The sequence below is a fragment of the Centruroides sculpturatus genome, unplaced genomic scaffold, assembly GCF_000671375.1.
Source record: "Centruroides sculpturatus isolate CEXI.00-Female unplaced genomic scaffold, Cexi_2.0 scaffold525, whole genome shotgun sequence".
NCBI lineage: Eukaryota > Metazoa > Arthropoda > Arachnida > Scorpiones > Buthidae > Centruroides > Centruroides sculpturatus.
The window spans coordinates 27,634-49,177 of NW_019384791.1; the positions used below are offsets into that span (position 1 = coordinate 27,634).

Here is a 21,544-nt window from a genome sequence, read left to right on the forward strand (position 1 = left end):
ATAGAGATAGCCGTGGTTGGGAGGAGGTCCTCATTACAGATTCGACTATATTTAAAATTAAAATAATTTCGGCAAAATTCAATATTAAATTACTCAATATAAATAATGTACTATAATTAAACTTAATTCTAAGTGAAAAAATAAAATTTACATATTTTATTTATTTATTAATTAATTTGAATATAAGATGAAATAAAAAGATCGCGAATAAATGCAATTGGATATAGAAACCAGTTTCTTAGTTAAAAAAAAATTTGTTAATTAATTACGTTTCCGAAACTTGTAAATATAAATTTTATGATAATTTTAAAGTAATAACCTGTTTAATTGTTATGTAATGTTTTGCTGGCCAGAGTGCATAAAGTGTTCAGTAATTATTACCGATAATAATGATTACCTAATAAAAATAATAAACAATTATCTCATTGATACTTGAATATAGTCCTGTATCTATTTATGTTATTGGAATATCATTAATTTTACAGTATTTGTATTGATAAATTAGAAATTTTTGGATTAGAATTGATTGGAGAAGGCAACGCAACATGTGGGCAATTTGCCTCCCGAATAAAGTAAATTGGATTTATGATATACCGCAACGAAACGCAAACTACCAACAGGAAGATGCCTGCCGGGAAAACTCTTATTGCCTCTATTTATGTGTTAGACACGACGAAGAAAATATGGAAAACTTCACTGGACAATGTCCTTGGTCAAGCCCGACCCGCAAACTAGCAGAATTTAGGGTTTTATCCACTTGGCTACATAAGACATCTTCGCAAATTTTACATCGAATTACTTCGTACGTTTTATTTTTAGAAACTGGATCTGAAACTGGAATAGTTGATTTTATACACTACTAAAAAAACATGAATATAAATAAATTATCAAGTTTTATAATAGGACATACATCGTAATTTATAATATAAAATTATTAGGAAAGCATTAAAAAGTCTTATAAATTATAATTCTAGACATTTGTTTGATATATCAAGAAATAACTATGTTCTATTTAAAATAATTTACAGTAGCATCTCGCTATATCGCGTTTTTATTGAGACAAAGCAAATGAGCGATATATCAGATAGCACGATATAACCGATGTGTGTACCTCCCATTATTGGCTAAAGCGCTTTTATATTTTGGAGACGATAAAAACAGAGTAGAGATACATCTGAATAAGTGATATAACGAAGGGTTACTGATACTAAATATTTTCATTTTAGTTTGATGTTTTGATCAATTATAAACGCCGATGCAAAAAATCGATGCGCCTTAAAGTTTTCACACAATTCTGTACATTTAATGTTATAAAAAAGGTAAAATATCTATTACTGCACATAAATTTAACATTTTAAATTATAGAACAAATGTTGCATATTAATACGTTGTAAAACCATCTGACATTGATCAATTTGCATTAATTTCCATTTTCTGGTTTGCAATAATGTATTTGTGATGAAACTATTCTCTAATCCAGGAGTTCCCAACTTGTGTTCCCGCAAATTTTATTGGCAAAACCCTAAGGTTCCACAATAAAATTCGTTTAGTCTAGTGATGTATGAATGTGCCAATACAGATTTGAGATGTGACTCGTGTGAGATGTAATTGCTGTAGTCTCGGATTGAGTCCTCTGACGATATCCTATACAAGTGCTAGAGTTATTTATACCTTTATAAGCAGTGGAGACTGATTTATTGTTAACGGAACGAACCGAAATCATGATATTAATATTTGACAAGATAATGAAAACCATAAAAACGGTAAACTTAACCTAAAGCTAAAACGTCATAAAAAGTAACCTTAAAATACAATTCGTTAAATATGATTTAATTCGTCGATATTTTCAATGGTCAGTCAGATGCTCGATGGTACTATACATACTACAACAGTAGTAACGGAACACTAATGTCAGACTAGTGTCACGTGTCGCAATTAATTAATGTCCCATTATAAATATTATAAAGTCTCTGTAAATCCGCACGAAAAATATATAAATTTTCGGTTTAGCGGTTTAGCATCCTTGACAAATAAACTTTTTCATAATATTAAAATACATACAAATTCAAATAAAATAGATAAAAAAGAAAAAATAGGTACTGTATATATGATAAATTGTAAATGTAATATACCAGAAGTTTATATAGGTGAAACAGGTCGTAAATTAGAAAAACGTATTAAAGAACATGAGGCCGCTATACGGTTAAAAAATAATAATTCACCATGGTATAATCACGTAATTCAGAATAATAATTGTAAATTAGATAAAAATAATGTACAAATATTACATAATGAAAAGAATATTTATAAGAGAAAATTTAAAGAGCATGTTGAAATAATGAAATATAATAATAAAAATAACAATCAATTAATAAATGTATCTAACGGAATGCAAATAGATCAAAGATGGTATTCTGTAGTAGAGGAAATTGACAGATGATGTCATGACGTAGAATAGTCAAAGGGGGTGTGTCATTTAGAATTGTACCAACGACGGACCGTTGAACAGAAGCCTAGAGTATGATTTATTGTAAACGGTATGTTACTTAAAAATTAAATTTTATAAGTTATATTTAATCACAATTTTAAGAATCTTATGTAAAATGTTTTTAAAATTTATTTTTTAAAAATTTTTTGGAATGATTTTTTAAAAATTTGGAATTGTTGTGTATAATTATAGATAATGTTTTAATCTAGAATAATATTTATTATAGTAGTTTAGAAATACGACCATAGACAATCAGAAAACGTTACTAAATACACTTGATATGAAAGTGCTAATGAAATGTGAATCCAAGCTGTGTACCTAAATGGTAATGAAAAACTAAAATATTAATTGTTACATTGGTAGTTTTACTCGCATAAGGTTTATTATAATATTTATATTTTGTAGTACTGAAGAGGGTTCTTTAATAGGACCGAAATGCATATACAGTGATTAAATAAAGAGAAGTAATTAGCTATCTGCTGTGTGATGGTCTACCGCTAAACCGAAAATTTATATATTTTTCGTGCGGATTTACAGAGACTTTATAATATTTATATATAAACAGCAGTCATAAGAAATTTAATTAATGTCCCATTATCTGTAGTGTGTTGGAGCTCAACTGTATAGCATACAAGCGGGCATGTCAGTCAAAGATTATTAGAGTTTTTTGATATTTTAAGTCTTTTTCATATAAAAATATAGTGCTATTAGTATTGTGTGTACCCCAAATTAAAAAAATCATGGGACGTTGGCCGAGAGAACAGTTTTTAAGAAAATTTAACCCTTTATATTAATAACCAGTTCTAATTGGCCGAAGGGCCGAGCGATGAAGGTGGCAACCTGCCACTCTGGGGTCCCAGGTTCGAATTCGGACGGATCGATAAATCCCCAGAAATCTTTCTGGGTGAAATATGGACGATCTACTGCCTGAAATGCATTAACAATTATGGGAAGACTGAATGAAATATGAATGCATTGCGGTACGGAATGATTACATTTTAATGCATGGCTAGGCCTTGTGGAAAGACAGATAGAAGTATCATTGTCGACACCGATAGTTTTGGTAATGGTAATTGCATAAGTTAGATTTCCACAGACATATATGTGGCCATCCGCAATCACGAATGGCCACATGTTAATTGATTGATGTCAACTATCAAAAGAGTATCCAAAGAAAAGAGTAAGCTAATACAAACTTAGGACGAAGGTTGGTATTAATAACATTGAAGGATTAGAATGACGCAAAAGTACGAGAAAATTTTGATTTTTGCAACCAAACCATTCCGCTCACTAAAATCTATCTCAGACTGTCAAGTGCATAGGAAGAATGTTAAGTTCTGTTAAATTGTTGCAGAATGGTGTCGGAAATTTACAAATAAACGAGTGAATGTGAGTGATAAGAGGTGCAGCCAGCTTCCAAGTTACACGAGAACGGAAGCCAATGGCGCAAGAATTGACTAACTCATTTTGGACAAAGGTCGTATCACTTCATTCTATACCGTCTCACTTCTACACTCTCTACTCTACGTCTCTCAGCACATAGCTCTTGTCATCAGTCGTCAGTACATGCAGTTAATAGCGAGGCTGAGGCCGAAGTTTTAAACACGAAACGTGTACGTCGGACGTTCAGCGTCCCTTTCTTACAGGAAAGGGGCGCTGAACGTCCGACGTACACGTTTTCGTGTTTAAAACTTCGGCCTCAACCTCGCTAATGTAGTCATATTGTCACGTGTAGTGCGAAACTAGTTGAGACGTGTTTGCACACCTTGAATACAGCACTTTTGCACATCAAAAAATGACTTACGCGTGGCTCTTTAAAAAAAAGAGCCTCGATTTAATAGAATTATTATGAATAAACAACAACAAACTAGCCATTAAATTTAAATATTACTTTTTATGTTATATAGTAATATATATATTGTAAATAAATACGGCATTTGTTTATGCAATAAATGTTTTTTCTTAAATAAAAAATATACACACATTTTTATAAGGGGGATGCAAGAGCTTATTTTCAGATTCAAGGGGTGCTGACCACTAAAAAAGGTTAAGAACTGCTGCTTTGGAACAACTTATCCCTTCCCAATAAAGATTTGGTAAAGGATCCTACAGCCAGACCTGGTTTCGACCTGCCACTCTATACCTGGTCCACCATTAATAGAATCCGGAACTCATTCGGTAAATACTCAATAAATGGAATATGTCCAGAGATGCATGTAGCGACTGCAGGGGATTCAAATCATTAAACAAGACTGCTCACGGCGATTCTTTCGCAGAGACTTTCCATCAAGTCAGTGTAATAGAGAATCACTGGAATGGATATATCGCCTGGACTCTAACCTTTTGCTGTTGATTTTTGTGTTCGTTTGTTCCATTTTTGCGCTGTACTAACTCCCAGACGGTATATATATATATAAATATATAGCCAATATTATATTTTTATCACCACTTTTATAAAAATATCTCCAAGTGGCGATTTTGGCACTAAGCGGTGCGAGACTCCTGGCTATAATAAGATCAGAGTAGTTAAACTTCTTTTATTTACAATATTAATGATTTTTTCCGGTTTAACAATATTCATAAATATAACTATTTTTAATTATTATTATTAATTTTATTAACAAATAGATATAGATCTTTACAAAATATAATTGAAAAACAGGTAACAAAAAGAAGGTAAATTTATACTGTATATAGGCGTGGGTAAATTTTATTTCCTCGAAAGGTAAACTGTTAAGTGTTATTAAACTAAAGAAGTCACCTTTTGACAAACCGCTTTCAACACAAACTTGAACTTTTTCTAAAGTTTTTGCCCTTTATATTTTAGCAGCTGGGTAAATATTACAAGTCTACAACAATTTCGAACGACAGTTTTCATTATTTTTATTCTAGTCTAACAAAGGTTGGACGATTTGCAAGTCATAGGGCCTATATTTCAACTTAAAATAACTTAATTTTGTGCTAAAATTAATTAAAAACTAGAATTTTTAGAGTCTTATCTAAAATTTTCAGCATGTTTAAAAATGGAGGACGATAGGCAATTCTACCCCTAACTCGACGTGACGTGATGAAAAATTAAATATAAACTATTATTAACTTTAAATGTTAACTACTAGCTGTACCCGGCCACGCGTTGCTGTGGCTCAAAATGTATCTATTATAAATGTATAACACTCCCTGCTGGAGGGAATTTTGAAAAATCCCTTCTTAGTGTACATTCTTTTGACGTACCCTACTAAAACGCAAAAAACCGCATCTAAAATAGTATAATAGAAGCCGAGTTCTTCACGGTAAGCCTTAATTTTGTCCCTCTCCCTCGTGGGGGGGGGAATTTCGATTGTAATATACAAGTTCGGACACATGCACCGCGTATCTCGCTGACCACATTACTGTGCCGTGCGGTTACCTATCTCGTATACGTACGCCTCTTGCCTCTCGCCACCCGCTGATACCAAAAATATAACGCTTACCTAGATAATATCTTTTAATTTATATGAATGTTTAACGGAATAATATACAGCCTATGTCCACCCTGAAAGTCCATTTTAAATATTGGTGAAAGAATTTTTGAAATCAGATGAGTAGTTTTGGAGATTACCTTCTACATCCAAACTTACAAACTTTACCTCTTTATAATATTAGTATAGATTTACATAAATAATTTTAAAAATAGTAAGAAAATAAATTATATTTTTTATACTTATATGTCTTTTTTATATCTTCATGTCCCACTTACTAAGATGCTTATTACAGCTTAAGCTGTATTAAGCTGTACATTAAAGTTTTCAAAAATACAGAAACAGTAATTAATTATTTAAGTAAATTTATCAACTACAACTTTATCTATTTTTATATAAATATAAAACTTCTGCTTATAATCCTTAATATCTCTGAGAAAACTGATTATTATTATTTAAAGAATGTGCTCCCTATTTTTAAGCACACTGATCGAATGATCTAGGCTACACAAATCGGGATTGGTACGAATATATACTAAATAAATAGGAGTACAGCGGGTTCGCTATACGCCTACTTATTTAGTTTATATCCGTACTAATTCCGATTTTGTTTGGTTTTAGTTGTTGCATGTTCGCTCCTCATCAACGGGCTGATTACGTGGCGTTTTCCGGATTTTAATCACTTATCTACCCTCTAAATAGGAGACACTTTTCCATAAAAAGTCCTTCCGGGAAGCACTGTCCCTTGATATATCGGGCAAGTATTGTATTGCCTTATTTAATCTATTATATCCTTTATACAGTCATTAATAATTTTAACTATATTTAATCAATTTTTACACAATATGTGCTATCAAAGTTTCTGTCTTATACTTGCTTTGAATAGTTTTTGATTATTTAGCTGATGATATCAACCATACTTGACGACGACCGGACAAACGAGGTAGTTAACATTTTAGTCTACAGCTCTGAAGACCATATAATCTATTCCGGCGATCGAAAAGCCTTATGTTTTTAGGTTGTGTGGTCTTCCTGGCCATGCCATTGTAGCTTGATGAAACTCATAATAACTATGATTAAATACATGGATATTAAATCATATTCTAAGAAGCATACAGAAATGCATTTCATGTTTAATAACAGTTTTATTTGACTAATTCATTTTTAATAAATTTCAAAGTAATGAACACATGATATGTATTAATAAAATAATTAATATTGTAAATGCAAATATCATATCGTATAAAAGCAATCTGTGTTAAAAACTAAACAAAGAGGCTTTTCCTGTTTAGACTTCATCAGAAGTTTAAAGCACACGAATAAATTATAAATAGTTCAAATGAATTAAAGGAAATTTCTTAAACTGATTACTTTATATTGTATACAAATTACATTAATTTATTCTACAAGGCAACAATGGATTATAAGTAGATTAGTATCGTATTATAATTACGCAATGCAGAAGAAATCATGCGAACAGATTATTTAGGTCAATGTTCTGTTTGGTGTTTTGCTAATGTTTTGTTTGGTGCTTTGCTAATGTTTTGATACCAAATGACGCTTAGATTTCTATACTTTTCTATTACAAAATGAATTTTTTAACTAAATTTTTTTTAGATTTTTAACAATATTCATTCATTCAATAACTTTTTTATTAATCATTATCACAACGGTAAAATGACCGCTAACGCTCTAATGTACCACATAATCCAATTATTTCATTGAGTCATGCGTGGAATAACGATATTTCAACATATAACTTTTTATTTTTTTACTATCATTCCAACAATTGATATTTTTTCTTGTTTTTTTTTTTTGTAAAAGTTGGCAGTTAATGAGACACGCTCTTCCCGCTCAAAGAGCACTAAGAGAGTTACAAGAGTGTATATTTGGTTTCAAGAATGACTCACCAGTGCATAGGGAGGCTACCCATTCGGTAGTCTGTGGGACAACAGCATGTAATATACCGAGAAGGGCTAGAGAAGTACCATTAAGCCTCTGAGCATTCCATATACTGTACATATAGCTTATTATACTAAACAAAATAAAAATAAAAGGCTAAAGCTGAACATACTCGTATGTGCAATAATAAATACTAAACCAAGACTTAGTAACATATAGTTGTAGACACCATCACCCAAACGTAACTGTACTATACAGCACACTGCATTGTCTTAGAGGAGAAGCGATATCATTCACACTTCCAAAAACTTTTTTCGACCATCTGCACGTCATCGTTGTGAGAAAGTGCAGGGGAGCCTCCATACAGAGATAGATTGACACCGTAACCACTTATAACAGAGGGAAAGTCTGGCAATTGGTCAAAAAATACCCTCCAAGATATTTACATTTTTGCATTGAGGGGACCTTGAAATGTCTATAAATGCAAAAAATTCGGGTTTTTTGTGTATGCATGGATGTTAGTGTGTATATGGGGGACAGCTTTGTTAAATAATTTGAAGCTTAATAACTCCTGTTCCTTTTGTCGAAAATTTCTGAAATTATGCAGGGATTTTTTACCTTAGATTCTTATCATGATAAAAATTTATCCATTGTTGTACTGTACGTTATCGAGAAACGCGTGCGATGTAGACTATAGGCTTAAATTTCTCAAACTATTTTGTTATTACACTTAAAATGAAAAAAATATATATATAATTAACAATTGAATATTTATCAGGAAAAAAAACGAAGACAGATACTAATACTCAGGAAATATGCTCTGCACGCACTATATTATTCATGCGGAAATAAATGATATAATAATCATAAAATATTGATAAATTATTAAAATATAAGCAAGTTTTTCAACAAATTCCTTACATTTTTAATAATTCATCAAAGATACAAGTGGTTTTTTCTCTTTACAGCAGCTATCTTTAGAGAAAAATGGGTGTGAAATTCAGATAGAACCTGTTTTTAATATAATAAATTCGTTTATAAGCATGCACAGTACAGGTATTAATCTGTCAACAATATAATAAAGTAAATATAATCAGAATATTATGATTGATACATAAAACAATATTAAAAAAATGAAAAATACAATTTATCTTAATTATTGTTATGGTAATTGAATAACAATAACTACAATCATGACAAAAACTCAAATCTTTAACGACAATAATAACTTGTCTACTGATTGAAATCGTTAAACTTTTTATGTTGTGTATTGTTCATATTAAATATGTATTTTTTATTATAATAATCAATTGAAAATATCTCAAATGCACCGTTTCTCTCAGAGTTTCATTCCGACAGAACTTCCTCCTTCTTTTCAGCCAATCAAGAGAGAACATACCTTTTAAAATAATCAGGCAAACCCTTTTCTTGATCATACTACAGCAGTAAAACGTGTTACAACTGAAAGCAGAAAAACAAAATGTTACTTCTCCTTATTCTCCAAACATGTCTTTACAGCAGTTTATTGTGGAATTTTGTTTTAATTCTTCTTATTGGTATCGTATTTACTTACATTATTTATCTAGGAAGTAGTCGAAATCCATATAATCTTCTTCCAGGATTGAAATTACACCCACTTCTAGAGATTTTCATTGTTTTAAAAGTTTATTTCCAGAACAAATATATGGACAGAAATGTCTGTAAGTATATTATTTTATTATTAACTTCATATATAATAGATAAATTCCTAATAAAACAATTAACTATTAAGTAGACTTTTAATGTAGTTTTTAATATTATAAAAATATACATTTCATTTAATTATAGTAAAACCTCTAAACTACAACCTTTGACGGAAACTTAAAAAATAGCCGTTATTCAGAGGTTGCTGTTGTTTGTAGGCTATTTTGAATGCAATTTTGTTTAAAAAAGTTTCTGAAAAATGGCCGTTATTTGAAGTTCGAATGTATAAAAATGTATTATTTTGATTGGATTATTTTAACAATGAATTGAAAATTGATTATTGTTTATATTTTATTCCTATATACGTATTTGGCAATTAGTTTTGCACTTATTACATCATGTTTCTTTAGGGAATTTTTATTTTTTAACAAATTTCAATTACAATATTGTACAAACAAACAAATGTATTGTACAGTACATTTAAGGTTTTTTCCTCTTACATTTGAAACGATAATGTAAAAGATTTTCTCATTAAACAAATTTCTCTCAAAAAATATAAGGAAAAGGGAAATAAAGGACAAGAAGCTATAATAATAAATGAAAATTAATTATTAGAATAATTCCCGAAAATAATAATTATTTTATAAGATTTAAAAAATAGTAACAACATCGGATTTATATGTATGACCAAACTGTGGCGTAGGCCTACTTCGCTCTACAGTAAAAAAGACAAAAATGCCCACTATTAATTTGGTGGAAGAGTTGGGTGTGTAATTTAGGAAATGGGAAATTTCTATAAATAGATAATAATAATAACTTTATAATAATCCATAAATAATTCCATTCATATGAAAATGAAAAACTAAATGATAAAGAGATAAACTTTTAAATACCAGTTGTTAATTTTTTTAAAATCTGTTTTAAAAGTGTATCGTATAAAAATAAACGTGGCAACGATTTTATGCAAAGTAGAGTTATCACAATAAGATCTACAGAATATTTTATGTTTAAGCCTGTATAGACAGGAATCTAACAGTATAGTTTTTTTTTACGTTTTTGCAGGTTTTCGATATGAACAGGTTTTATTACTTCTTTTCCTATTTTATTTTTAAATTAAGTCAGATAAATTTAACATAGTTACGTTCACTTTATAGTAAAATTACAAAAATTGATTCAAAGTAAAGATATTGGAATGCAAGAATTGAAAACTCCTTGATTTCAAAATGTTATTGTTCTTGAGAACTAGCGCTATGACGTGTTTCCGGATGTAATCCTTTTTAGCTTTTATGACTTTGCTCTGATGGCCTTTTTTATCAAGCTTATCATGGATTCTATTTGGCGCAAAATGAGGCAGAAAGTGGTCAGGGACGGAGTCTGAAATATCCTTGACAAACCATCCCAGAAAGCATTCCTGGAGTTTTTCGACCCGTCCAGATTCATTCTTGGGTTCCCTGAAAAAGTAGACCGACACTTTAACTGCTCGGCAATCTATGATCTTTATTAGAACTAATCACAGCAAACAATCCTAGTGTTGTCAACTCAGAACCCAACTTATAGCTAGACATTTATATAAAATATCAAATCCCTTTGTTTCTATTATAACTCTTTGACTATTGATAACTAGAGTCATAGGAATATTTAGGCAATAATTTTGATAATTCCCACTTGTTCATAAATCCACTAAATTTAGCTAAATTGACAACACTAAACAAGACAATTGAATACCAAGACGTAATGTCTCTCTTTGACACCAGAAATTGTAATCGCATTACAGTAAAGGTTAGTTCACACTGAGCGCGATTCGCTGACGAAAGCGAAAAACAGAGCGAATAACACGTCAGACATGACGTCGTTTCCGGCGAATTTTATCATTTCGCGAATCGCTTCGAAATTCGGAACTGTTCAGCTTTCTTGCTAGCAAAAAAATTTTGCCACCAATGGTATTCCCGCTAGTTGCCACGTGGTTCTTGTTGTTTTCAAGATGGCTACAGAAACTTTCTCACGCATTAGAATAAATGTTGTAATTACGGATTTTTAATATTTCTCTCACACATCTTCGTTTTCTTTTCGTCTTATCCTCCTTTCTCAATAAATAAACAAATGTGGTTAACGACGGAATATCGGAAGCGGCCCTTTTCTTTTTCGAGATGACGTTTTCGCTTGCTTGCAAATGATTGGCTGCTTAAAATTCCCAATCGCTTTTCGCTTTTGGTTGTATTCGCTAAGCGAATAAAAATCGCTTTTCGCTTTTTGCATTCGCTTTCGCTATTCGCTCAGTGTGAATTAAGCTTTTATTGGCACAAGGGATCAAGCAATTTGTACTTTATTTTCATTTTTTCAGTGTTTCTCTTCATAATAGATGTGGCGAATTTTCTTACAAGCGTATGGCTGGCTATCTTTAAATAATTATCCACATCCTTGCTAAAATACCATAATTTACCTTTAAATATTTTACATTCTAAATTGAAGTAAAATTTGCAAATATTTATAATCAATACAAAAACGATTATTTTAAAACTAAAATCTAAAATATTGAAACTAGTTTTATTCGATTACGGCAACGCAACACAGTTGCCTTCCTGTTGGCGAGGCGCGAATCCACGACCAACTACTAGTATTCAATGGTTTTATTCACTCGGCAACTGATGGGCGCCTATTAAAACTAAATGTTGTTATTAACCAAAACACCATTCAATTTTGCTGTTCAAGTTTTGCTTTACTCTTTTTACCGTGTGGGCATTAAGAAAGCCTTTTAATCAAGCTTTTTGTGGGTTCTATCAGGCCCACAATGAAGCGCTCGAGTGGAAAGGGACGGTGCCCGACATATTCGAGACGAACCATTGCTCCGGAAAAATTCCTGGGTTTTTTAGATCTTTCAGATCCGTATGGATTCTTTCCCGAGTACTCCAGTTCTGTCACCCTAACTGCTCGAAAATTTTAGTTGAAGAAACAGGAAAAAGTCACACGGTGCTGTATCAGGTGAATATGAAGCTTGCTTAATTGTGCCAACAGCAAGAGCATTATGAGCAGGTGCATTATTGTAATGCAAAATCCACAAGTTTTCGCTTCATAACTCGTTCGTTTTCTACGAATTGCTTCATACAAACGACGCAAAACACTCAAATAATTTTCTTCGTTGAAAGTTTGAGCAAGTCGGAAGGAATTCTTGATGCACAATACCACGAATAGCGAAGAAAACAGTCAACATGACCTTAATTTTTGACCGACTTTGACGTGGTCTTTTCAATCTTGCTTCACCTTTCGAACGCCATTCACTGGATTGTTGAGCCTTTTCGGTGTCAAAAGCCTGGATCCACGTTTCATCACCCATAATAATGCATTTTACGAACGATTCGCCTCGAGAAAGCATTTCCTGGGCTACTCGAACAAGTTTTTACCTTTGGAAAAAATTTAACGTTTTTGGAACGACTCGAGAAGCGACGCACCGCAAGCCTAAATAATCTTTTAAATTGCTCGACAAGTTCAAATGATACTAGAACATCAATAATGTCTCTTATTGTTAAACGACGATCACACAAAAAATATAGCCCCTCCTTCCCAAGCCCCAGCACCATAAAAAGAAGACAAACTGCTAAACAAAGCCCCTCGAGCACCAAATCTGATTTGAGCGACATGTTTCTCATCAGTTGAAGTGGATGGTCTACTAGAGCACGGTTGATCTTCGACGCGTTCTCTGCCTTCCTCGAACATTTTGTACAGTACAACTCGAAAACTTGTTTTTCATAGACTATCGTCATCGAAGGGTTTTGTAACATTTTTAATGTTTTTGTAGCAGTAGTTCCGTTGCAAAAGTAAACTTTATTGCACGTTCTTTGCTCAATTACACTCGACATTTTAAAAAATCGCTGGCGCAAAATTATTTACACATAAAACAAACGTTTATTTGCCAACGAAAATAGATGACGGCATAAACATTGATGATAGATGTCAATGAAAGTCGTACCAAACGACAAAAAAACGGATTTTCCTGTAACTGCAGCTGTCTGCCTCACTTTTCTTCACCCCACATCCGACATTTGGTTATCTCAAATTCGGTGACTTCACAGTACAGTATTAATTTAATGCAGAACTTTTCCCGATTGAACGAATGTTCATAAATCATCTATAAATTGTGTTTAACGATTAATTAATTAATTTATTTATTTTTACTGCAGTCATAAAACGTATAGTATTTAATTTCTTTTATAACAATAATAACGTAGTAAAATAAATTATAATTTTAATTTTTCTCTGAATTTTGGAATCAAAATGTAGTATTCTGAATATTGCGATTTCATTCTAATATTGCGAATATTGCATTCTAAGTATCAGTACAGAAGAGAAAGCAATTCCCAGATTAAGCGTGTGTTTGGTGTATTAGCCGGTAAATTTTACAGTTCTAGCATTGTTTAATTTTATAGACATAACGCTATTTGTAGTCATACAAAAGTAAAATGAGATTTCTCAAAGCATGAAATGTTATCAGTTCAAATTGAGGTTGATGTCTTAAAATTTATTTCCGATTTGAACTGAATTTATTGTAATTTTATCCAATATTATATGTGGATAAGTCTGTTTATCATTTACAGAGTACTTTTATATATAACTTATGCAGTTATAAATATAATTAAGACATCTTAACAATAATTTATGTTGTGGCTTTCATGGAAATGAATATAAAAATCTCAGAATAAATTTAATAAACACTTCAGGTGAATACGGTTAAAGTTTCCTTTAATAGTAAATAAGCCTAAGGCGGTAATGAATTGCAAACGAAGTGGAAAAAACGAAATGAAAGGAGGTCACCAACCTTCAATTGTTAATTATATAAATTATCAATCTCAAGTACTATAAAATTTATAATAAATTTTATTAGAAATGACTTCTTGCCAAAGTTTATGTCGAATTGAAATTACAATAATAAACATAAACCCGAAAATAAACAGAGGTAGGTGAATGCTTTCTTGCATTTTTTCTGACGAACAAACTCGATTCAAATTAAAATAAAGATGTCGGGGATATATTATTAGAATCTTCTACTCGACGTTTCAAAGAAAATAACAATAGACTTGAATTGATTATTTTATTATAATGAAATATTTACTTTTAATTCTCGGTTATTGCCTTATAATTAATTTGTGTCAGTTTTTGACGCCGAAATATGTTATAAGCATACAATACACATCTACGGTTTAACAGCAGTAGTCGTGTTCCCATGTTATAAATAAATACAAAATTAGTTGTAAATGTTTATATTTTGGTCGATATCATATAATTAATTATCGGTGTTTGAGAACAATTTACTATTTAAAAAATTGAATATTTTTAGGGCATCTTCAGTTATTGAGTTCTTGGGCGGAAGTATATCGCAAAATTGGATTCTTTCGCACGTATATAGGGATATATCCTGTTGTCATAATTTATAAAGCTGAAATTTTAGAGGTGAGAATTATAAATATAAATTTTGATTCGATAAAAGCTAAAATATTAATTTTTATTTTTTTAAGACAATTTTAAGCAGCAATGTGAACATTTATAAAGACAAAGGATATCGATTTCTTAACGTCTGGCTTAAGGATGGATTATTTACGAGGTATAATGCTAAAGAAATATTGTACTTTACAAGTATTGTACTAAAATTTTGTTTTTTTTCAAATAAAGCTCTGGATCGAAATGGCGAGCCAGAAGAAAACTTCTTACTCCTTCGTTTCACTTTAAAATTTTGGAAGACTTTTTCCCAATTTTCAATGATCATTGCTCAGTTATGTTAGATATAATGAACAATTGCGTTGACCACGATTGGGTTGATATCGTACCGATTATCACTAGATGCAATCTAGATATTATCTGTGGTTAGTTACCTGTATACATTATCATATATTTTATCTATAACTTTTTTATTCTGATTTATACGCAATATATTTTATAGAAACAGCAATGGGTGTAAAATTAAATTCACAAATTTGTCAAGACAGAGGATATAGAAGTAATTTGGAAAGGTATGTTTTTAATAGTTGGTTTCAAAAACGTATATAAATTTATTGATAAATTATGTACATTGTCACAGTCTAGTGCAAAACTTAAATAAATTTTCGAAAATAACTAATGGAACTGATTCATTTCTAAGCGGCAAGATGATATGAAACATGAAGAACTAAACCACAATGTAAATCAATTAAAGGAAAACTATTACTCTTACCCTTTTAATTTTCTGCAAGGAACTAAACTGTATACATTTATGTTGTTAAAACTGTTACGTAAGATGATGATACTACTAAATATTACAATTTTACGTGTTTTAGAGTAGGAGAACTGTTCTTATCTAGAGCAATTAAACCCTGGCTATGGTTTGATATTTTATTCTTTTTTACGACAACTGGAAAGCAATTTCTATACCATGCAGAAGGTCTCAAGATGTTCGGAAAACAAGTAAGATTTTATTTACTTTAAAAATTACATTGCTACTATTAAAAATATTATACAGAGTAAACTTTAGATAATGTATAATTTTGAAGAATATTGCATAAATGATAAAAATATTTGGATAAAAATAGCATGAGCACCTTTATTTTTACAAGTACTGTAAAAATAATGGTGCTCTCGTACTGTATATATAATATAGGATTTACACACTAGTGTCTAAAATTAAGTGAACGAACATAAAATTTATTATTTTCTACCAAATATATTACTTTACTGAAATTTAAAAAATTTGTACAACAATAGTTTATTCAACGAATAATAAACCAAGCCATATGGATAAAAAATGATCAAGCAAAATACCAAATATGCAAATTACGCCGAATATATACAATAATAAAACAGCCATCCTCGAAAAAATAACAGTTCAATAGGAAGAATGATCTCCAACTTCTGTACAACTCTCACAATGAACTTTCAAGCTGAAATCCAGGCTTTGGAGGAAGTCTTATGGCGATAAATCCCATTCTTCCAAAAGAGCGGTTGTTAGCTTGGCGAAGGTTTCGAGAGGGTGACGAGACCTAATGCGTCTACCTAGGGCATCCCAGACAAGTTTATCATATCCAGGTGAGGAGACCTGGCTGGCCAATTTATTTTCTGAATATCCTCACTTTTGAAAACTTCATCAACCAGCACTACCATATATAGACAATTATTATCACCCATAAAATAAATTGGGACCAATTGCGTCCCTTAAAAGTTTACATAGGGTTTACGAATACAGTCCCTCTTTCTTTGAGCAGTCAGGATGCCTCCCTGAAACACGTTCGTTCAAAATGATGCCTGTCCAAACCACGAGACCTCCTCCCTCAAACAGTCTCTGAAACTTGGGGTACTATATTAGTGGGATCGAGCGGGTTCTAGGTTTTTTCATCAAGAATCAGCGTCTAGAATGGATCGCGACTCGTTACTGAAGATAACATTGGCCTACCAATCTAGGGTCCAGAACTGATGTTCACTATACCAATTGAAGTGCGCTCGTCCATAACAAAATGCAAGAGGGAAACATGCCACTGATTGTCTTTAGAAAGACTACTCTCTTCACTGAAGTAATGACTTCACATAATTGTTTATCAAAATTTATTCAAAATGTGTGAAATTTTAATTAAATGTGTGAAAGAATAATAGAGATATGATATGCCAACATCCAGCGTTTATCAACAATAATTAAAAATTTGAATACTTTTGGTGTTGAAATCAAATGATTGTGATAGGTGAATTTATAAAATAAATTTATAGATATAAATTTACGTTTGCTATTTTTTGTCTCCTTATCTAATGTTAGAGTTTTATTCAAAAATGCGTTTATTCATTTAATTTTGGACATTAGCAAATATTTCTGTGTAAACATATTTTTGATCTAAATTTTTGAATAAAGGATCGTCATTAAATTATGTAACGCTCTATAACGACGCCGCACTTACCCATCCCAAAAGACTACGCAACACGTATGCTTGATCAATCTTTTTAATTATACAGTACTAAGAAATAATACCCAGCACAAAGTACTGAACGTTAGCTTATTTTATTTGATCATAATTTGAACGCGATAATATTAATTGTAACAGCAGAATATTATCAACTATCGTAAATTATAATAGATGTAAACTATGTTATAATACTAAAATGAAACTCTAATCTATTATATTAAAAATATAGATAAAATTTTTTCATTCTTTTTTGATGTCTTGAAAAGCCTTTTATAAACCCTATATATTCTATTATATTATTATTAATATATAAATCAAACAAATATAATGCAAATTTATCTGATTATTTGCAGATATTTGAGAAGAAAAAGCAAGAATTTCTAACAACAAAACACAACATATCCCACGATTTTAATGATAATGCTGTCAATGAAAGTTTTAAAAAGAAAAAAGTCTTCATGGACCTGCTTCTACATCATTATTTTCGAGATCGCAGTTTGACAGAAGATGATATCTTGAATGAAATTAATCTCTTCATGTTTGCTGTTAGTTTCAATATATTATTATTAGTTAATTTGTAGAATAAATTGATACTCTACAAGGTATTTTTCATACACAGGGACACGATACCACGGCTATTAATCTGTGCTGGATTTTCTATCTTCTTGGTCTTCATCCAGATATACAGAAAAAATTGCAAGATGAAATTGACTTGTTCTTCGGAGAAGAAAACGATAGTCCTGTACAACCGGAACACTTAAAACATTTTAAATATTTGGATTGCGTGTTAAAAGAAAGTTTATTTTAAACAAAATAATGTTATATTTAAAATAATATTTAATACTTTTTCGTTCTTTTCATTTAGGAATCTTTACGAATTTACCCGAGTGTACCTTTTATAGGGAGAGAGTTATTAGAAGATGTACAAGTTGGTAATTCAATGATTAGTTTTGTTATCGTTTAATATTATAATGGGAATTTAGAGTTAATTCTTATCTGTTACTAGTAAATTCCAAAATAAAGACTTTTTTAAAGTTTTAACTATTTTCGCTCTGTGGGCACGAAAAGGGCCTTTGAATCATACCTATCGTGGTATCGGCTGGGCCCATAATGGATCGGTCGGATGACGAGGGAGAAATGCAATATGTACGTGACAAACTTTCTGGAGTCTTTTGGTCATCCTATAACGAAAATGCTAAGAAAAATCTTATTAGTGCCCACAGGCACTAATGAGATTCTTTTTAGAGATTCATTTTAGTGCCCACATGACGGAGAAAGTTAAAAAGTTAAATGTATACACAGATTGTCTCGATAAATTTTATTTTTTTATTCGATTCTAATTAATAGTAGAGTCTTTGTCTGTGGTGAGTGATAAATACGAAACTAAAATATTGAACGTCACTTGTCGGTAATTTTAAAGATAATAAAGTAAAATTAAACAAAAACATATATATAAAACTACAGTATTCTAACGGAAAACGGGAAGACAATACAGTTCAATGGAGAACTGTCTTCCAAATGCAGCACGTTGGCAATAGTACATACTATTATCATTTCGTTGCCTTGTTTCAGAAAGAAGGTTCTACTATGAGGAAGTAAGCTTACTCTTTCGTTAATATCTTAATATGTCGTCATCATGTTGTCTTAATTGATATCGCCTTCTCATTTTTTTATTGTGATCGTCAGCCATTATTTTAAACATAATGCAATTCTGTGAAGGTATTCTAAGTAAGCTGAAATATGCCTATGCAGGTAAGCTGAAATATTAACATTAGAGGACGTTGTCAATTATATTGGTGTTTCCTATTTTAAACACAACGTTGAAATGGTGACGAGATATACTTAAACAATGTATCTTCGTCTTCTAGTATAAAAATAAGTTTTTGAATTACTATTGCATTTAATCTGTACTGTATAATCATAATACTATTTTTATATACGCACTGTATTAAATACAATTCGAAAATATACAGTAAGTTATATTGTTCGTTCAACGAAATGTTATGGAATTGCTTGTCGAAATCGCTATTATCTTAGTTATCGTCACGGTTCTGCAGATGAAGTAGACTAATTATACATAACGTAAGTGCCCTATGAAATCAACAATAAAATTTAAATTGTTACATTTTTGTAGTAATAAATGTTTTATCACAGTTTTGAGGCGCGCGACCATCATACTCGGCAGATATCATTCCTTACTTAGAGAAACTGTACTAACGATTTTTATTGGCTTAAAGGAAAACGGCCACCAATTATCGGTTATTAGGGTGAACGTTTTCAAATTGAGTCGATTCTGATCGAGCGAATTGCAAACCCATCTTTAAATGTTTCAGTCACCCGGCTGAAAGAAAGATTGTAGAATTTAATATTTATCAGTTAAATATTTAACTAACTTGCTTGAATATGTTTGATTGTCGCATTGTTGTAGATGCCTTTCAAATATCTAAACTTTATATAATTAAACTTTTAACCTGTAGGCAATTATTGCATTCCGCGAGGGACTACTTGTATGTTATATTTGTACGAACTTCATAGAGATCCTACAGTTTTTCCAAATCCGGAAGTGTTCGATCCCGATAGATTTTCCGTGGAAAATTCTCATTCCAGAAACCCATTCGCATATATACCGTTCTCTGCAGGATCTAGAAATTGTATAGGTATGTCTATTCTATACGTAGTTGTTCATTTGTAAATTTATTAAATAATAGTGTGTAATGCTTAAATCTTTATTAATAGGCCAGAAGTATGCTCAACTATCAGTGAAAGTAATAATTATTCGAGTATTGCGTAAATATAGTTTAGTGTCTTTAGATCCACGAGATCGAATTCTTGTGGGAAGTGAATTAGTTCTTCGTCCAAAAGTACCACTGAAAATGAAAATCCTGCCAAGAAGATAATGAATAAGTTTTTGTTATGAATTATGAAATAAACTGGTGTAAATGAAAAATATTTTATTAAACTTCAATTAATAACATGAATGTACTAGCTGTTACTCGCGACTTCGCCCGCGAAGGTTTTGCAAGCAAACCCCATTTATATTCAATTGTTCATAGTAATTGTTATATAACACTTACCGCTGAGAATAATGAGAATTGTTCAGAATCAAGCCTACTATTTTCAATTTGATCAGTTTTCTGGAACGTTTACAATCGTTCTGTAATCGAATCAATACGCAAAAAGAAATTCGAATTTAAAACGGTTCAAACATTTGGTTAAAAAATTGAAATATATAAAAATATTTATAACAATGTCTGAAATGTTATCAATTTAATACACCTAGTACTCAATAAAGACTAAACGTAGTTGAAAACAAAAAATCGCATCTAAAATAGTACAGTAGAAGCCGTTCTTCCGGTTAAGCCTTAATAATCCTGTCCCTCTCCCCGTGGGGAGGAATTTCGAAAAATCTCTTCTTAGTGTGCATTCCCATTGCGTACCCTAACTGTGTACCAAATTTCACCTCTTTAGGTTTAGCGGTTTGCTCTGGGCGATGATGAATCAGTGACTCAGTCAGTCAATCAGTCAGTCAGTCAGGACAAGTAATTTTATATATTTAGATTTCCAGCAAATATAGCTACATAGCTACATTACTATTTTAGGACTTATGTTAATATTAGTACATTATGCAATAATTATTTGAATAAAAAAATTAAGTTTTTGGTTGAAAATTAATTGTTTCACATAAATTATGAAAATTTACTAATTTATACTTTTATAGAGCCAACATGTTTGTCTTATATATGTTATGAGCAAATGATTAATTGGTTATTATTCATAATTCCTGGCTATTATAAATCATGACTAAAATGGCTGTGCAGCCTGATAAATATTGATTAATTTAGTTAATTGACCAGACATTATGCATAAAGCTACATTTCTTTTGTCTGTTTGATTTGAAAAAGCTGTTTGCCTGACAGGAGATAGCTTTATTCGTATTGATCAGTCAATGTGATAAATTATTATTATAAACATAAAATTTATTATAATGACCAATGCTAGTTGTCAATATTCATAATGGCAGGGCTTTGTTTATAATGCCCATTATAATTCTGTAACATATCCATAGCATCTATATATGCTATATACACATAATATTCTTAAAT

General features: G+C 31.1%; 2 protein-coding genes across 2 annotated transcripts; both read left to right on the top strand.

Moving 5' to 3' along the window:
• The first annotated feature begins 3,493 nt into the window (after positions 1 to 3,493).
• On the top strand, positions 3,494 to 15,731 carry LOC111629310 (cytochrome P450 4V2-like). Its single transcript, XM_023373192.1, has 6 exons — positions 3,494 to 3,557; positions 14,861 to 14,973; positions 15,039 to 15,124; positions 15,193 to 15,383; positions 15,461 to 15,530; positions 15,599 to 15,731. The coding sequence occupies exons 1-6, from the start codon at positions 3,494 to 3,496 to the stop codon at positions 15,672 to 15,674; spliced, it is 600 nt and encodes a 199-aa protein (XP_023228960.1). The 3' UTR covers positions 15,675 to 15,731.
• Positions 15,713 to 20,371, top strand: LOC111629309 (cytochrome P450 4c3-like). Its single transcript, XM_023373191.1, has 6 exons — positions 15,713 to 15,960; positions 17,795 to 17,986; positions 18,061 to 18,234; positions 18,307 to 18,373; positions 19,919 to 20,098; positions 20,178 to 20,371. Exons 1-6 carry the CDS (start codon positions 15,946 to 15,948, stop codon positions 20,336 to 20,338), a joined length of 789 nt encoding a protein of 262 aa, XP_023228959.1. The 5' UTR covers positions 15,713 to 15,945; the 3' UTR covers positions 20,339 to 20,371.
• Positions 20,372 to 21,544: the final 1,173 nt, after the last annotated feature.